Consider the following 17,851-nt stretch of genomic DNA (forward strand, 5'->3'; position numbering starts at 1 on the left):
GAATAATCACTGGAAGGACTGATGTTGAAGCTGAAGCTCCAACACTTTGGGCACCTGACCCCAAGAGCCAACTCACTGGTGAAGATACATATACAAGAAAGACTGAAGGCAAAAGAGAAGAGGGCAGCACAGGATGAGATAGTTAGATAGCATCACTGACTCAATGGACATGAATCTGAGCAAACTCTGGGAGATAGTGAAGCCTGGCGTGCTGCAGTCCATGGGGTCTAAAGGTCATGACTTAACGACTGAACAACAACAATCGCGGCGATCCAATCTGTTGTTTTAGTTATTTTTATATATTTTAAATTTTAACTAAATAGACTTTTGGCTGCACCGTGTAGCATGTGGTATGTTAGCTCTCTGACCAGGGATTGAACCTGTGTCCGCTGCAGTGGAAGAGCACAGTCCCAACCACTGCATTGCCAGGGAAGTCCTCATACAACTGATTTTTATGGGGGGAGGGACCAACACCGCCCCGCTTATGGGATCTTAAGTTCCTCAACCAGGGATCAAACGCAGGCCCTTGGTAATACAAGTGCAGAGTTCTAATTGCTGGACCTCCAGGGAATTCTTAGTCTGCTGTTTAAATGTTTTATGTTTTTTTTTGTGCTTACTCTTTCCGGAAAAAGAAAAGTTAGGTATTACAGTTGCTTATTATTAAAAATCAAATTCAGAATTATAAATGAGACTGTTTCTGCCAATTCTGATATACTTAGGATGTCTTTAAATTTATATTTTAATTGCTAGAAAAACAAAACAAAGGCTAAATATGCCACTTAAGCAAGTGCAAATGAATAGTAAAATGCTAAAAAGATTGAAAAATGTTAAAAAGACATTAAACAACAACTGAAAGAAATAAAAAATTGTTGGAACAATGTTAAATACATACAAATTAATAAAATGTTAAATGGAAAATTAGCATTTTATTATTTTTTTTAATACAGGGACAGTTCAGCAATTTTATGATTCATGTGCTAATTTTTTAGGTTAAAAAAAAAACTTTAATTTTTTGGGTAAATATTCCAGTTAAAGCTGTTAAAATCACATTTAGCAAACCTGGTGAATTGATATTTGACAAAATAAATATTCATCAATTGGTTTCTGGCAAATTAGCCTATTTTGCTGCCTTGGGGACTCTATAGGGAGTAGGGTGGCTGGACTAAGGCAGGATTCAATGATTCTACAGGCCTTGGCAGAAAACTATGAAACAGGCCTAAACTTCAAGCTTACTTCTTTTCTTTTTTGGTCATGCTGTGCAGCTTATAGGATCTTAGCTTCCCGACCAGTGATTGAACCTGGGCCCATAGCTGTGAAAGTGCAGAGGCTCAACCACTGGACCACTAGGGAATTTCCAATTCTGTTTTTTCCTAGCTTGCTAAACATATCAGCCAATGATTGTTGAATTTTATAAAAAAAATTTTGTCCACAATCTACTATCTCAAGATTAATTCTTAGGAAGATGATTATTTTCCTTGGAAAAATTCCATGCAACTATCAAAACTACACTACTATATATATTCATAAATAGTTACCAAAGAAATGCTTAAAAAAATACACAGATTTACAGTACACTTAAATATTCAGGGTAAATAACTCAATAAAGTTGAACAAAAAGTTTAACATTCTGTCACTTTTTTTACATGTACCCCTAAATTTTTGAAATGACATTTACACAGTGTTTCCAACTAAGATATTAATTTTGAATATTTACTCGATATCTCATACTCTAATTCAGTGACTTATTTTTCTGACCACAGTCAATGGGAACAGAAATTGGTACTTGACCCAAAGGCAGCTTGCAACAGGTGTCCAGTGTTCTGTGAAATGGATACAAACAGAACCATGGGCACTAACAAGACTGCTTCATGTTGATGATAACTGGCTAATTCTATCAGTTCTCTCTCTTGTAGAGTTTGAATGAGAAACTTATAGGAAGAATTAGATGACAACAGAGTAGGCAGAAAAGTAGAGAAACATACAGAGAAGGCAGTAAGCAGGGTCATCATAATGACAGAATACTACAGTAGGGAACAATGGTCATTTTTATTCAGAAAATATTATGACCAAATGTCTAGAACTAAAGCTAGTCTCAGGGAACTAGTTATGATATTTTGTGGCAGCTCGCTAAGCTATTAATGCAACCTAGAATGATGACATTCCAGTTTACCATGAGACTTAAGTGTAGGCCAGCAAGTTTAAACTTGTATGACATTCCAAGTTTTTATGACACCTCACTAGGAAGTGTGCTCTTGTTCTGCAGTACTTCTCTGTGTATCTTCATAGTAAACCTTTATTGCCTGAGTCTTTAGTCAAAGAAAGGAATGTCTCATTTATAGAGCTGAAGATGCCATTCTAGATGAGTGCTTTCAAACTAGATTCTAAAAGTTTACCATAGAAATGTGTTTATGCTAGAAATTCTTATGTTTAACATTAAACAAGTTTACTTCCTTAAAATTTACAGGACTCCTTAGAGCCTTTAACATATAAATCAGCCCTGCTAAATCTCCAAGGTACAGAATATACCGTATTTCTCAGTTACATAGGTCACAAAGCTCTTTTCTTTTTTTGAAGTGGAGCAGGAAAAAGAAGAGGAGGAAGAAGAGGAGACAGCACTTATTACTATCTCCCAGAACTAGTGTTTTATGAAAAAACAGCTTGGGAAACAATTCTTAGATCATACACGTCCTAGACAGTATATACGAGGCTAGGATGTGTATGATCTAAGGCCTAGTTCTGCTTGGCTATTCAAGTTTTCACTTCTAAAATTATCTCTGCCAGGCTGTTATCTTCTTTTCGAATTATTATTAAATCAGTTTTTTTTAACAATAAACATTCTTAATGAACAAAAATTATTATAAAATTTTTTTATGGCTTTAAGAAGACTCTCTGTAATTATTGTTGTTATTTGCTAAGTTGTGTCTGACTGTTTCTGTGATCCCATGGATTGTAGCCTGCCAGGGCTCCCCTGCCCACGGGATTTCCCAGGCAAGAATACCGGAGTGGGTTGCCATTTTCTTCTCCAGGGGATCCTCCTGACCCAGGGATTGAACCTGATTCTCCTGCACTGACAGGTGGATTCTTTACCACTGAGCCACCTGGGAAGCCCAAGATTCTGTATAGATGCCTTTATTGCTTTCCTACATTTGGTATGCTGGAAATAAGCATTTAAAATCCTTCATGTACTACAACATAGATATTAAAAGGCTTAAAAATACTTCGATTTTCCACCATAAGGCTATACTTCTATATTAGAAAAAAATAAAAGTTACCAGTAAGCTGTATTATCTTGATTCCTTATTAATAAATAAGCTATTATCAATAACCAAACTTACATCCAGAACACAAGAGAAAATTACAATGCAACTTTTAGATAGAATAAATGACAACCATTACCTTGAGAGTAACAAAGAGAAAAAATGTACAAACCTGGGTGGCTTTTTCCAATTGTAATTTAAGATCTGTCAGTTCCATATTTGTATCATGGAGCTGCGCTTTCAGCTTTTCATTTTCAGCTAGAATTTGTTCATAAAGCTATGCAAATTAGGGGAGAAGAACAAATTACTTTTCTGCTTTCTTATTAAGATTTCCCAATGATCACTTTGCAATATTAAAACAGGAAGATTGATATAACATATGAGTTATTAAATAAATACATTAAATATATTATATTTAAATGCTTTGTGGTCTCAAGGCAGAAACTTTTGGTTATGCAGGCGTTTTTGTCCCACATGAATTCCTCAAAAACTAGTTCCAGTATTTAAAACTTATACCTAAACTGAAAACCATGACTTTTCAATTTCCATTAAAAAAACTCAGTTATCTGATAAAGAGGGACCACATACCTATGCAGTGACCACAGCTGAGGTTATAAAGAGCCACTGTTATCTTTATTTGGGGTCTGTGAGCTTTTCTGCCTATCATTCCCTCTTTAATTTCTGACACTGAGATGGAGCATCAGTGGCATTTATCATTATACCTGTATTATTTTTACTAAAGTTAAAAGGAAAGTGAATGATTTCTTGAATATTTTCTTAACACCTGAATCTACTACTTATTTTTCCCTCATCTCTAATATTACAACCACAGATGGCTACATTTATCTCTTACCTAGACATTTCCATTATTAGAATTGCTCTCTTGACCTCCTTCTAATCTACTTTATACAAAGCAGCAAGTTAAATTTTCAAAATAACAATCTCTACCAGCCACACGAAAAATTTAATTACTTCAATACATTATGTACCCTCCCACCATCATGCTGGTCTATGTGCTTGCAATTCCATCTGAAACATCTTTTCTCCCATTTTGCCAGTTGACTACTAATTGTCTTGCTGTTCTTGGCTGAAGTTTTACTTTTTTTGTTAAAAATTAATTTTTTTTCCTAAAAATTGAAGGATAGTTTCTTTACAGAATTGTGTTAGTTTCTGCCAAATATCAACATGAATCAGCCATAGTTATAAATATGTCCCCTCCCTCCTGAATTTCCCTCCCACTTTCCTCCCCGCCCCACCCCTCTAGGTTGTTACAGAGCCCCTTTTCAGTTCCCTGAGCCATACGGCAGATTCCCTTTGGCTGTCTATTTTACATATGGTGATGTAAGCTTCCATGTCTCTCTCCATGCGTCCCACCCTCTCCTTCTTCCCCCACCCCCCCCACCAAGTCCAAAAGTCTGCTCTCTAGGTCTATGTCTCCAATGCTGCCCTGCAAATAATTTCATCAGTACCGTCCTTCTAGACCCCAAATGCATAAATGCTTAATATGAAATAACTGTTTTTGTCTTTCTGACTTATTTCACTCTGTATAATCGGCTCTAGCTTCATCCACTTCATTAAAACCGACTAAAATGCATTCCCTTTTATGGCTGAGTAATATTCCATTATATGTATGTACCACAGGAAATCTACCCTCAGACCCTGTCACTTCTTTGCTATATACTTTTATAAAATTGTGTCTTTACTTCAGGATTATGGTTTCAAATTTAGAAATTATCCACTGATGTGTATGATTATATGATAAAGTTTGTCTGCCTACTCCATGGAAGGTACTCATAAGAGCAGGGACAGTATCTCCATCTCCACTGGCCACAAGTAGAACTTCACTACTGAGTACACTTCAGTGTTCAGTTCTTTACTGAATGAATGACTGAATCTTATTCCTAACATAAGCTGACCTCTATCTTCCTTCTGTTGACTTTACTTTCTTAATGGGCAATTAAGATAGCTGGCAAGTATCTCAGACATGTACAATTACTACAAACCTTCCTTTTCCTCCAACAAACTTCATTAGGTTTATTCAAAGTTTGTAATATGAAGAATCTTGATCTTAAGAATTCTAGATTGCTTTGTTTCCAGGACTTATTTCTTAATTAGTTTCATCCTTAATAGCACTTGTACTATTTTAAGTTTTCAGTTACCTAGGAAATACTATATCCTCCTGGGAAAAGCCATATTCTTTGTTTGGCTGCTTCCTGTTAACAAATATAGAAAAGATAGCTCGCTCTCTCACACGCACACACATGTACCGTACCCCCTCTACTCCAAATCTACTCACTGTCCCCTTTCAGCTCAACCACAGTACCACAGTACTGGCCTGAGAAACTTCAATGCACAGGTAGTCCTGGTTACTTTCCCCTTTCCTTTAAAAAGGCAAACAAATAGCTATTTATATTCTACTTACCATGAATTGCCAAAAACTGAAAAATTCAAGTCATTTAAGAAAGTGATTTAATTATGAGTTTCCAGGAGTAATATCCAAACACAAAAATCTCAACAAAGAGATTATTTTTAATTAAATATAACTGAATAACCCAAGTACCTTTTTAAAGTCAGTTGAATCATCCTTTTCTAGCCTGCTACTGTAAGGTTTTCTTTCTTCTGAGTAACTGTATGATCCAGAGCGACCCAGCAAGGAATCGTATCGATCACTAGCTGATGTAGAACTGATTTCATATCTTCAAAAGATGAGTTTGAGTCAAAATCTTTATTATAGGCTTTCACAACTTACATTAACATGCATCCTAGTATTTTAACTAGATATTCCAAAATAGTAGATAATATTCTCCTTTATCGGTTATCTAATCAACTTTCATGATATGTAATAAATAAAAGGGAAGTTATTTTATTCCCCTTCCATTGTTTGAGAAGGAGGTTCAAAAATCTCTATATCTCTTCTGTTGTTTGAGAAGGAGGTTCAAAAATCTCTATATCTGAAAGTCAAAGCTGGTTTTACATCATGATAAATTATTTCAACAATTTTAAATCATATTTTTTTTCACATTTTAACATCTCTGAAATCAGAACAGGGCTTACAACTGATGTGTATTACAGTTTAATTGGTAGTACTTTTAAGTGGCATATGAATGTATTTTAAAATTAGTAACATTGTAGATGATGAACTAACTAGAGTCTTTCCAGAGTAATAAACAGACAGTACTATACCATTTTATATAGGGGATTTGCGCATCTGTGGATTTTGAAATACACTGCATTGGGTGGGTGGGGTAAGTTCCTGGAACCAAATCCTCGGAGATAGTAAGAGATAACAGAAATAGGTTTGTCCTAAAGAAGAACATATCTCTTTTGAAGATGAGGATCTTCTTATCTGGTTCTGAATTTGTTTTTTTTCTGATAAATGCTAATGCCTCCACATTTCAATTCAAAAGAATCATCAGAATATAAAAATTTGTCCTTGGTTTTACAAGGCTTTGGTTAACAATTATTGGTAAGAGAAGAGGAATAGAAATTAGATTCAAGTGGTTGAGGTTCTCTGAAAAAAATGAACAATTTGAGCTAGATGACACTTTTTAAAAGTGTCTTCACTGGCTTTTTCTTTCTTAATCTGAAGCAGGGATAAGGGAGAAGAGTCTAAGTACCTGATGAAATAAATTTCTGGTGGATTTCATTGGCTTCTAATGTGAATAATGAGATGGTCAATGTTGAAGTAACTTAGGAAGCTTAAGAAAACTATAACTGTTGGAAAGATTTGAGAAAAAAATCTTCCCTAGCAACTTACTATGACAATTGATGAAGAAAGTTATTAACACTTATCAGGTCATCTAAATATCTATAGATTTTTTATTACTAAAATAACTCTATCAACTTAAAAAATTTATCAATACCTAGCAACATATTTTTAGAAAGGATAAAATGAGAAAAAGATCAATAAAAAAACACAAGTAAAACGTACCTAGAAATGGAATCCGTCTAAAAAGAGAAAAACATAAGGGTAACTAAATTTTTATGCTTTCATTTAAGTAACTCACTGATTAATCAAGAAAATTTAACTTCAATATTATTTTCATATTAATACAAATTTAATCTATGCACTTTAACATCAATGTGGTTGTTTTACAAAGAAATTCTAGAACAGAGTCACCGTAAATTTCTAATTGTCCAATACTATACAATTACATTTTCCAATTTAAAGTCATATTTTGTGAATTTCTACAAATGACACTATAATTAGGAGGGGAAAAAAAGAAAGACTAAGACACATACCCATTATTACAATTCACTTAGAAGGAGAAAGTAACATATTTACGTTACAAAATGCACGTTTATTATGTGACATCTCAAAGCAACTATCTTTCCCATTTTTCTGTTTTTGAGGTAGTAACAGGACAGACCAACAAATGAATACTAAAGTATTTGATGTACAACAGTATATACATATTTTGTTTACAATTCATTTTCTGGAAATCCAGCTATACATTCCTCCAAACTTTAGCAATGAGGGTATAGGAAACTATGATTAATTTTCTCAAGGAAGTGGTATGCTATACTGACACTCCAAAACTCTTCTTAATGTAAATGGTGAAACGATTACTAGGATAAAATAGTCTCATTGGAGTCAAAGACGTTTTTCGGGGATTAGCATCTTTAGCTCTTTCCATTGGAACACTGAATCTATAATTTCCTATAAAGTAACTATTCAGAAATGGCTTGTTTAATTTCTGAATTTTAGATATTTGAATTTTCCCATTATATTTACCTTTAAATGTGCTGTGAAATCACTGGCTTCCTTTGGAACTGTTTGAGCCTCATTCAGATTAAAAATGTCTTACTAAAGTATATTTAAGTTTCCTTTGCAAAACCAATTTTGTACTTGCTGCCCATGTTTTATGTAATGCTTTACTTTATTGATTTATTCTTTAATTTTATAGTAATTAACAATTTTGAAGTTAAATTTCAATTTTCACAATATAATTCAAATCCGTAAGCTGCTGAAAGAATAGATTTTGAAAGTTCCTATCACAAGAAAATAATTATATCTATGTGTATATGTGTGGTAATGGATGTTTATTGTACTAAACATTTCACAATACACAAATATGGAATAATAACATGCACAATTTTTATATATCAATTGTATCTCAAATAAAGAAAGCAGAAGCAAACAAAAAGATTATTTATTCAAATTCTGGAAAATATCCACATGTGAAATAAAATGTATACATATCAAACGAAAACATCACATCTCGCCTCAGTGTGAACTCTGGTTCACTGGTTTAACTTAATTTTAAGAATAAATAAAAACTTCCAGTAGTTGCAGAAATCACTCAAATTCTATTTTTTTGTCTTTAAAAGTCATGGTGCTATTACTGATTATGTTACATATATATTTGTTTTTGGCCATGCTGTGTGGCATGCAGGATCTGAGTTCCCCAAGCAGGGATGGAACCCATGCCTCCTGCAGTGATAGTTTGGAGTCCTAACCACTAGACTGCCAGGGAATTCCTGCTGCTGCTGCTAAGTTGCTTCAGTCGTGTCCGACTCTGTGCGACCCCATAGATGGCAGCCCACCAGGCTCCCCCGTCCCTGGGATTCTCCAGACAAGAATACTGGAGTGGGTTGCCATTTCCTTCTCCAATGCATGAAAGTGAAAAGTGAAAGTGAAGTCGCTCAGTTGTGTCTGACTCTTAGCGACCCCATGGACTGTAGCCCACCAGGCTTCTCCATCCATGGGATTTTCCAGGCGAGAGTACTGGAGTGGGGTGCCATTGAAATTTTAGTTAAAAGCACATAAAGCAAAAAACTATCCAAGTCACTTTTAAGAGTATAGTTTAGTAGCGCTAACTATATTCACACTGCTGTGTAACAGCTCTCTACAACTTTTTTCATCTTGCAAAACTGTAATTTTATACCCACTAAACAAATCTCTGCAACTCCAATACTTTGGCCACCTCATGTGAAGAGTTGACTCACTGGAAAAGACCCTGATGATGGGAGGGATCGGGGGCAGGAGGAGAAGGGGACGACAGAGGATGAGATGGTTGGATGGCATCACTGACTCGATGGACATGAGTCTCAGTGAACTCCAGGAGTTGGTGATGGACAGGGAGGCCTGGCGTGCTGCGATTCATGGGGTCACAAAGAGTCAGACACGACTGAGCGACTGAACTGAACTGAAACAAATCTCTATACCCTCCTACCCCCAGCTCCTGGCAACTACAATTCTATTCTTTGTTACACATGAGTTTGTCAGTTGTGTCGGACTCGGACTCTTTGACCCCATCGACTATAGCCCACCAGACTCCTCTGTACATGGAATTCTCCAAGCAAGAATGCTGGAGTGGGCTGCCATTCCCCTTTCCAGGGGATTTTCCCTACCCCGGGAGATCGAACCTGGGTCTCCAGCATTGCAGACAGATTCTTTACTGTCCGAGCCAACAGGGAAGCCCGTGGAATCATACAGAAGGTGCTTTTTGGTGACCTGTTTATTTCACTTAGCATAATGTCCTTGTGACTCCCTGTGTTTTTTTTTTTCCCCCTTGTGGTTTAAAATTGTTTTTCTGAGGTAAAAATATCCTTTAAGTTTTTCTGACTGCAATACCATAAGATCATATACCATACTATAACAAAGTTCCTCTATAATTCCCCATCTCTCAAATGCTCTAGGTAACTACTGTTAATCTTTTCTGTATACAAAACTATGTGACCACATAAATATCTATCCATACAAATACATTTAATCTATTCCCAACTAATAGACATTTTGAAAGTTTTTAATATTTTGCTTCAAAAGCCATGCTACTATCAACACTTTAGACTTATTTTTGCACACGTAAGTCACTTCACTGGAAATAAATGTCTTGAAGTGTAACTGAAAAGCAAAGAGGCATGAACTTTTTCTGAAAAGTTCAGATTTGTGTTGCTCAACTGATCTCTCAAGAAAATGAATTTATTATAGCCCCAAAGTGTTATATGAAAATGCCTATTTCAAAACTAAATATGACCAACCTGAGCATTATTAACCTTTGTCGATTTCACTTTGGTATTAATTATTATGTCTTTGGTTATTAATGAGAGTAAATATATTTTAAGCTTATTGGCCATTTATATTTCTTCTTTTGTTATGTTTATAAATTTCATGGATTCTGCTTCCAATTTTTTTTAACTGTGTCTTTTAAACAGTACAAATATTGATCTTTTAAATGCTATAAAAGAGGGCTGCTGCTGCTAAGTCACTTCAGTCGTATCCGACTCTGTGTGACCCCATAGACAGCAGCCAACCAGGCTCCCCCGTCCCTGGGATTCTCCAGGCAAGAACACTGGAGTGGGTTGCCATTTCCTTCTCCAATGCATGAAAGTGAAAAGTGAAAGTCAAGTCATCAGTCGTGTCCGACTCTTCGCGACCCCATGGACTGCAGCCTACCAGGCTCCTCCATCCATGGGATTTTCCAGGCAAAGTACTGGAGTGGGGTGCCATTGCCTTCTCCAATAAAAGAGGGCTACACTATTTAAAGTGAGCAAATGTGTCTCAATTTTAATAAGGATGTCTTTTTTGCAATTTTCTAGCTTTTCCTGTTTAAACAATCAAATCTATTAATCCTTTCTTCATAGTTTCTTGCCATGCTTATTTAAATTTTTGACCTATTACTAATGTTCTTCACATAGTAGAAGTTTTACCATCCTATAATGAAAGCAAATCATAATAGCCTAAGCAACAGAAGCCCCATTTATGGAATAATGAACCACACTATGATAAAGTAATTCAAGTTTTCTGGATCCAATTTTATCTTAATTTTTTAAAAATTTATATCCTGAAGTAGTTTCAAAGGCAATTCAAAAAATTTAACAACTTTCTGGTTAACTTAAAGTTTACTTTTCTTTGAAGCAAAAAAGTATATGCCACAGAGTCATTTTTTCAATTTGGTGAACTTGGATTCTATAAACTGAGTAAAAGTTTTGTTATAAAACACTTCTGAGGTAGTGATAACACTATTTCAAAAATACACAGAATTGGGTTGATCATACTTTTTCACAGAAAAACAAGGGCTGACACTATAAATTTTCATAAGAGAGCAACTCTCTTTGGTGGAAGCACTTTTGCAGTCCATTGTAGAGGACACTACAAGTTTCTGTCCTCACCTCCCCCCTTGCTCTCATGGTGCAGCGGTCACTGAGTTTAGGTGAGTGGCACGCAGCCCATATTCACAGCGAAACCGCTGAACTATCTCAGTGGCGGGCCTCATCTGGCCTAAACTAATGATCATAGTTCCAGTCCTATGTTGTAAAGCAGCCTGAGGATGAAGCTGATATAGAGGGTTGTGAAATATAATTGACATACAGTAAATTATCTTTGTTTAATCTAGTTCAAGCTGGGTTTTGGGTTGCTTGGAACTGAAAAAATGTTAGCACAAAGCAAGATCTAAATAATGCTCTATTTAAAATGAACAAAAACTATTTAAATTGTTTGGAACTAAGAAATTTTTGTCATAAAAACAATATTCTATTCAATGTATCTCATATATAATTTTAACGATAAGACTTGAATATAACATATATCAACATGCTTCAAAACCACAAGCTTGGAAGCCAGAACATCTTTCGCCTCCTACCCCAGCCTGGTGGGACGAGGGATCTGTGTGATATGGCGGTGAGAAGTGTCAGCTGGAGATGGTTTACTAATTCCCTCGCTCTTGCTTATCTGTCCACTGTTTCTCCTTGAAAGATGAGAATTCATAGGCTATCACTGGGCAAGGAAGATGATGGACAAGTTTACAGAAAATAATAAACAAGAGACATAGCTGAATGGGGAAGTGCTGACAACTGACAGGCAAAGGGTTTAAAAATGACAAAACTTGGCCTGCAAAAAATTCACCCTTGGAAGTAATTGATTCAACTTGTCTGGCTACCTAAAGAGAAAATAAAGGTACCTTTTGGGTCAAAATACACAAACTTGTCCCTAAGAGTAATGTCCACAGTCACCTAGTACAGGGAACCAACTTCTGGTCACTTCACATTATTGTCAATCCCAACAACTAAAAGTAATCTTAACAGCTTTATGTAGCAATGTCAAAATGAAGAAAATATGACCAGAATGCCGTTTCAGGCTGGATGCTTGAATTTAAAACATTAAGACTAACTCATATTGTACCATCTACTCCTATGTAAACAAAGTTCTTCCATGTATGTCAGCTGTGTGCAGAGGCAAACAACAGAGAACAGAAGGGGAAAAAACTAGTGGGAAGAAACTTTGGTCATTTGATAGCTATGCAGTCTCATCAATCAAACTTGCCTTCATTTCTTTAATCAGTACTGGGGTTGGAGGGCAGGGAACCTTTTCCTGAAGATTAATGGAAAGATCAGCAGTGATAATGAATGTAAAAGTTGTTTAGAGACACGAAATTTCTAAACAAATGTAAAGAAAGTTAAAATGACCTATTATCTTCTCCAGAATATAATCCTGCCGTTTACAAAACTAAACTCCGGGTCTGGTAAGGTATGCACTACTTCTGGATAGCCTTTAGATACTTTTCTTTGGTCAAAGGTGTAACAGGTAGGCTTGCTTAAAGGCAAAAAGTGAAAATAGCATTCAGCGTGTTTTGCAGCAAGCCATTATAGAGGCAGAACACATTAAGAGGGGCACCTCCAAGCTCCTTCCTGGGAACTACACTCAGTTTAAGCTGCCATAGCTTTTGACTGTGTGCACTGCAATTTATCTCAATTTACCTCATGCAACCATTAGCAAGATGTATTGTAAGGTAATTCCCTCTTTGCCTTATGTGGCTTACAAAAGATTACTGAACACTCTACTTTTGGATAGCGTGGAAACCTGTTTTCTCGGTTTTTTCTTTTCAACCTTGAAGGCTAACATACATACAATAAACTAGACCCACTTAGAGTATACAGTTGATGAGTTTTGACAGTTGTGTATATCCCAAAAAACCCTCTACGATCAGGATCTAAAGTATTCCCAATGTCTCTGAAATACTCTTTGTGCCCCTTTCCAGTCCCCCACACCCAATTTCAGAAAACCACTGATGGACTATCCCCAGCATGCAGGTACAGTGTACAGTAACTGTCTTACATGAATATATATAAACAAAAGTAAAATGTAATCCTTAAAAATACAAATATTTCTAAATACAGAAAATAATGCTAATTACCTGAACTTCTTTCTTATTGGATCCCTCCTCTGTATCAGATTGTTGTTCTTGTTCATTTTCATCACTCTAAAATAGATTATCAATTTATTTTAGAAAAGTAAAGATAATTTTGAAACAGTTAATATTTAAATATATTAAGGCTTTTCTAATTTAAAATGACTTGGGAAAACATAACAGGAAATGGATCAAAAGGAAAACTGGTTTTTAAGTGGGAATTTTTCTACCCCGTTTACAGGAAGCCTGTTTTATCTACATAGTGCAATCTAATTAGGTTAGCATATATAATCTACCTAACATTCTGATTTTAAAAACACATTCATACTGGGGATGAGGATGCTGGAGGTTTAATGTGAAAATATGATACTCAATTTTATATTGTGATGTTATTGCATGTACTTTGATAGTCAAAACAGATACTATTTAGCTGTCCAAATATAATGAGGCAGCAAAAATAGGAAACATTATCTTAAGTAAGAAAAGCTCCATTCTATAAGCGTGGTAAGATTTATATACAATCCTATTATGCTTAGGTAGTTTAGCTATCTAGCAATTTCTTGGGAATTTATAGCACACCAAACAGAAAACACAAGGCTTGGTAGGCTAAAAGTCTAGACTCTCAGCCAATGGGAATGTTCTATTAGAAAGCTGAAAAACTCAATAAGCCTTAAAGGACTGAAAGAAAAGGGAAATACACAATCAACGCATCTGGCTCAGGCTCACTATAAAAATCGCACAGGTTTTAAGATTAAATCATCCTATTTCAGACTGGTATAGCTATTTTCAGCTCTGTGAGTTAGGGTAAATTTAATAAAGAAAATTCTGAGTCATAGTTACCTCATCCATAAAGTGGGGATAAAAACCTCACAGAATTGTCCTAAGGGTTATAGAGGATCTTTATACAACTCATCATGTGGTTTCTAGCAAAAATGGTATTTGAAGTTACTAAGCAAACAGGAGCAATCAATGCTGCTACTACTAGCATTATTTAATAATATAAATGTATTAATTCCACAATATGAACTGGTTGTCTTTATGCATTACTGTTTCACGGAAGAACACAGGAACTGAAAACTTTAAAAATGGGGAGGCTCAGAAGTCTTGAAAAGTGGTAACTAAGAAAAAAAAAAAAAAGGAAACCTAGTAATAACTTGCCTAACCATATACCACCCTTTCTTTGACAGAGCCGTTTTTGTATACTGTTTGATACAGGTTCAATCAAAAGGCTATGGAAAGGAAAGGATATCTGTGCTGATGGTTGATTAGAACACAATTCAACGCAAGGTCAAATTAAAAGGATGACTATTGCCTACAGAGATCTCAGGAACAATCATTATAATGCTAGTTATGTGTATGACTCTAGAAAGTGGAGTTTTGAAGGGAGAGCTGGTGCAAATAAAACTGGGGAAAAATAAATACTGTATAAAAAAGCTTTGCTTATTAAACACCTAATACATATAAGTTATTAAAAAGGTAAGAGTTTTTAAGTAGTAAGAGTTACTAAGATGCTAAGACTGACAGGCTTTATTATTATTATTATTAAAATATTACTGACCAATCAATTAAGATCAACCAGACATCACGTACTTCCTGACAAAGGAAAAAAACACCCTGCCAAGAGAATACTGAACCAGAATCTGATCATTTCTACACCTCAAATTACCAATTTATAGGAAACACAAAAAAAACTACATGAATGTGTTAAACTATACTTCAGGAATATAACCCAGTTCATTAAAAAATAATTGTAAGAAAAAAAGAGATGGAAGGAGTAACTGATTTTTTAAAAGAGACTTGAAAGAAAAAACTAATCATAATTTATGGTCCTTATTTGGATGCTAATCAAATCAGCAAAAAATAAAATTACAACAGACCATCTATGGCAATAGGAGTCAAAGTGAAAGTGAAGTCGCTCAGTCGTGTCTGACTCTTTGTGACCCTGAGGACTGTAGCCCATCAGGCTCCTCCATCCATGGGATTCTCCAGGCAAGAATACTGGAGTGGGTTGCCATTTCCTTCTCTAGGGGATCTTCCTGACCCAGAGATAAACCCAGGTCTCCTGCATTGCAGGCAGACACTTTAACCTCTGAGCCACCAGGGAAGCCTAAGTGATAAAGAATCTGTCTGCAATGAAGGAGACTGGGGTTCAATCCCCGGGTTGGGAAGATCCCTAGGAGAAGGAAATGGCAACCCACTCCAGTACTCCTGCCCGGAGAATCCCATGATCAGAGGAGCCTGGCAGGCCACAGTCCATGAGGTCGCAAGAGTTGGACTCGAATTAGCGACTAAACCACCACCACAGGCCTGTGTAAATGGACAGATGATACGCCCATGAGGTCAGGTGGACAATTAGGTCTTTCCAGGCAGTATGGACATTAAAAGTGACTGTCTATTCAGTATTAAGGATTTATTGTCAATTTATTTAAAATAAACATGATCATGGTATTATGATCACTCATTAAAAGATAGTATTTATGGTTACTTATATTACTTTTAAAAAATAAAATTTTAATATTTTAAAAAGGAGTCCTTATCTCTTGAAAGTTCATACTGAAATTTTTACATATGTAGTATTACTAAAATTTTCTTCAAATATAAATAATTGGGAGTTGGGAAAATGGAAGAGATTTAACTTAACAATGACCATCTGGGGTGGGATGATATACTTCTTTATGTTTAAACTTTTCTGCATTTTTTTTTTCCTGGGGGGGAAAAAAAGGATAAAAAAAAAAATCCCCCCAAATTAAATTAGTTTTGCCTTTCTGAGGTGCATGTTGTATTGAAATAGGATAAATTTCACATTAACTGTGTTATCCCATAGTTCTTCTTTCTCCTGCAAATGAATAGCAATGTCAGGCAAATAGAGATGAAGAAGAAAAAATTAAAATTTATAAGATTGCAGCCATTATTTTTTTATTCCAATACTGGGACAGTACTCTTGCTTGTAAGTAATGTCAGAAATCTGAGTAGTTGTTTATTCTTAAAAAGAAAACCTCTTCTGATTTAAATAACTAGCTTAAACACATAGTGATGACCTAAAGAATACATAAACTGAGGCATATCAGAAATTATTATTGTACATTCCTAGAAAGATTAAGCATATATCAAGTAGATATATTTTAATAAGTTCTCACATCTTGTGTCCAAAACGAAACTCCCGTAGATCTTCTTTTCTCTCTTGGTCGCCTTCGTTCTCTGATTGATTTAGGTTGTGATTTATCTTCCCCCTCTTTTTCTTCTTCTTTCTTTTCTCCCTCTGTTAAGGATTAAAATTAATCATATGGCAGCAATGCATCTTTAAACTATTTGCAAAGTAAATATGAAAACAATTCTAAGTCAACCTCTGTGAAAGTTTCTAAAGTTCTCTAATCAGAAATAATTTTTGCCCCCTCAGTGCTCCTGTAACACCTGGTTTAAACATGCCTGTGTCTCCCATTAGACACACTCTTGAAAATCAAGAATTTTAATTACTTCATTTTTCTAGTGCTTAAAACAAAAATTTTGCTTAAAAGACACATTTAATAATATCTATTGAAAAGAAAATAAATCAATCCTATGAAGAGAATGGGGCCCTAGTTATTAGTGTCTGACAGGAAAATAGTTCTCATGCCCAAACAGTCGCTAACAATGGAGCAGCTAGCAGGCACACACATCTATCAGCTCCTACTTCTGCCATTCCCAGTCCTCATGTGGCAGTAGAATCAATGCACCATTCACTGAATTTTCTTTTAGTATCTCAGAGCAAACCTTTTTTCCTGCCTTGGGAAAAAAGTATCTTTTATTAAAAACAAATCAATGTAAAATCTTCAAATTTGTTCCCTTCCTGGGATAGTTAAAATATCCTCAGACTTACATACTAGAAGAATATTAGAACCTCTGAATATGTTTTAAAAAGTAGACATATGGAGCAAAGTAATGCTAAAAATGATTGTGAAAAGGCTCTTGTGTCATTAGCAGGCTCCTTGTCTCCTTCTGTGAAGAAAAAGCAGCAAAAGAAACTCCAAAATTCTAGTATTAAGAGGGGTTTAATCTTTTCAGAATTAGTTTAGTGCAAAGGCCTCAAACTCCAAAACCAACAGTGGTCATCCAGGTTATATAAGAGTGTGTGTGTGGGGGGGGCCTACTGTTTCTCAGCTCTAATCAACTGTTGATGTGAGAATTCAGATCCAGTGTTGCCGTATCTTCCAACTTTTCAAAAGAAGACAGAAATTTGAACTTTTATATTGTCACCCTGCTTATTTAACTTCTATGCAGAGTACATCATGAGAAATGCTGGGCTGGAAGAAGCACAAGCTGGAATCAAGATTGCCGGGAGAAATATCAATAACCTCAGATATGCAGATGACACCACCCTTATGGCAGAAAGTGAAGAGGAACTAAAAAGCCTCTCAGTGAGAGTGAAAGAGGAGAGTGAAAAAGTTGCCTTAAAGCTCAACATTCAGAAAACGAAGATCATGGCAT

General features: G+C 35.5%; 1 protein-coding gene across 11 annotated transcripts in view; it reads right to left on the minus strand.

Annotated features, from left to right (window-relative positions):
• Positions 1-17,851, minus strand: part of PPP1R12A (protein phosphatase 1 regulatory subunit 12A) — a 166,529-nt gene that overhangs the window by 10,128 nt on the left and 138,550 nt on the right. For all 11 annotated transcript variants that reach the window (XR_015163451.1, XM_086398836.1, XM_086398837.1 and 8 more), the window contains 5 exons: positions 16,525-16,646; positions 13,394-13,459; positions 7,189-7,205; positions 5,818-5,953; positions 3,430-3,534 (listed from right to left, as the gene is read on the minus strand). Coding sequence is in view for 10 of the 11 variants with exons in the window: in XM_086398836.1 (XP_086254962.1) it covers positions 3,430-3,534; positions 5,818-5,953; positions 7,189-7,205; positions 13,394-13,459; positions 16,525-16,646 (446 nt within the window). In the remaining variant the exon portion in view is untranslated. The remainder of the gene's footprint in view (positions 1-3,429; positions 3,535-5,817; positions 5,954-7,188; positions 7,206-13,393; positions 13,460-16,524; positions 16,647-17,851) is intronic.

This window comes from Bos grunniens, chromosome 5 (genome assembly GCF_055505025.1).
Source record: "Bos grunniens cultivar Pamir isolate PY7600 chromosome 5, Bosgru_T2T1.0, whole genome shotgun sequence".
Lineage (NCBI taxonomy): Eukaryota > Metazoa > Chordata > Mammalia > Artiodactyla > Bovidae > Bos > Bos grunniens.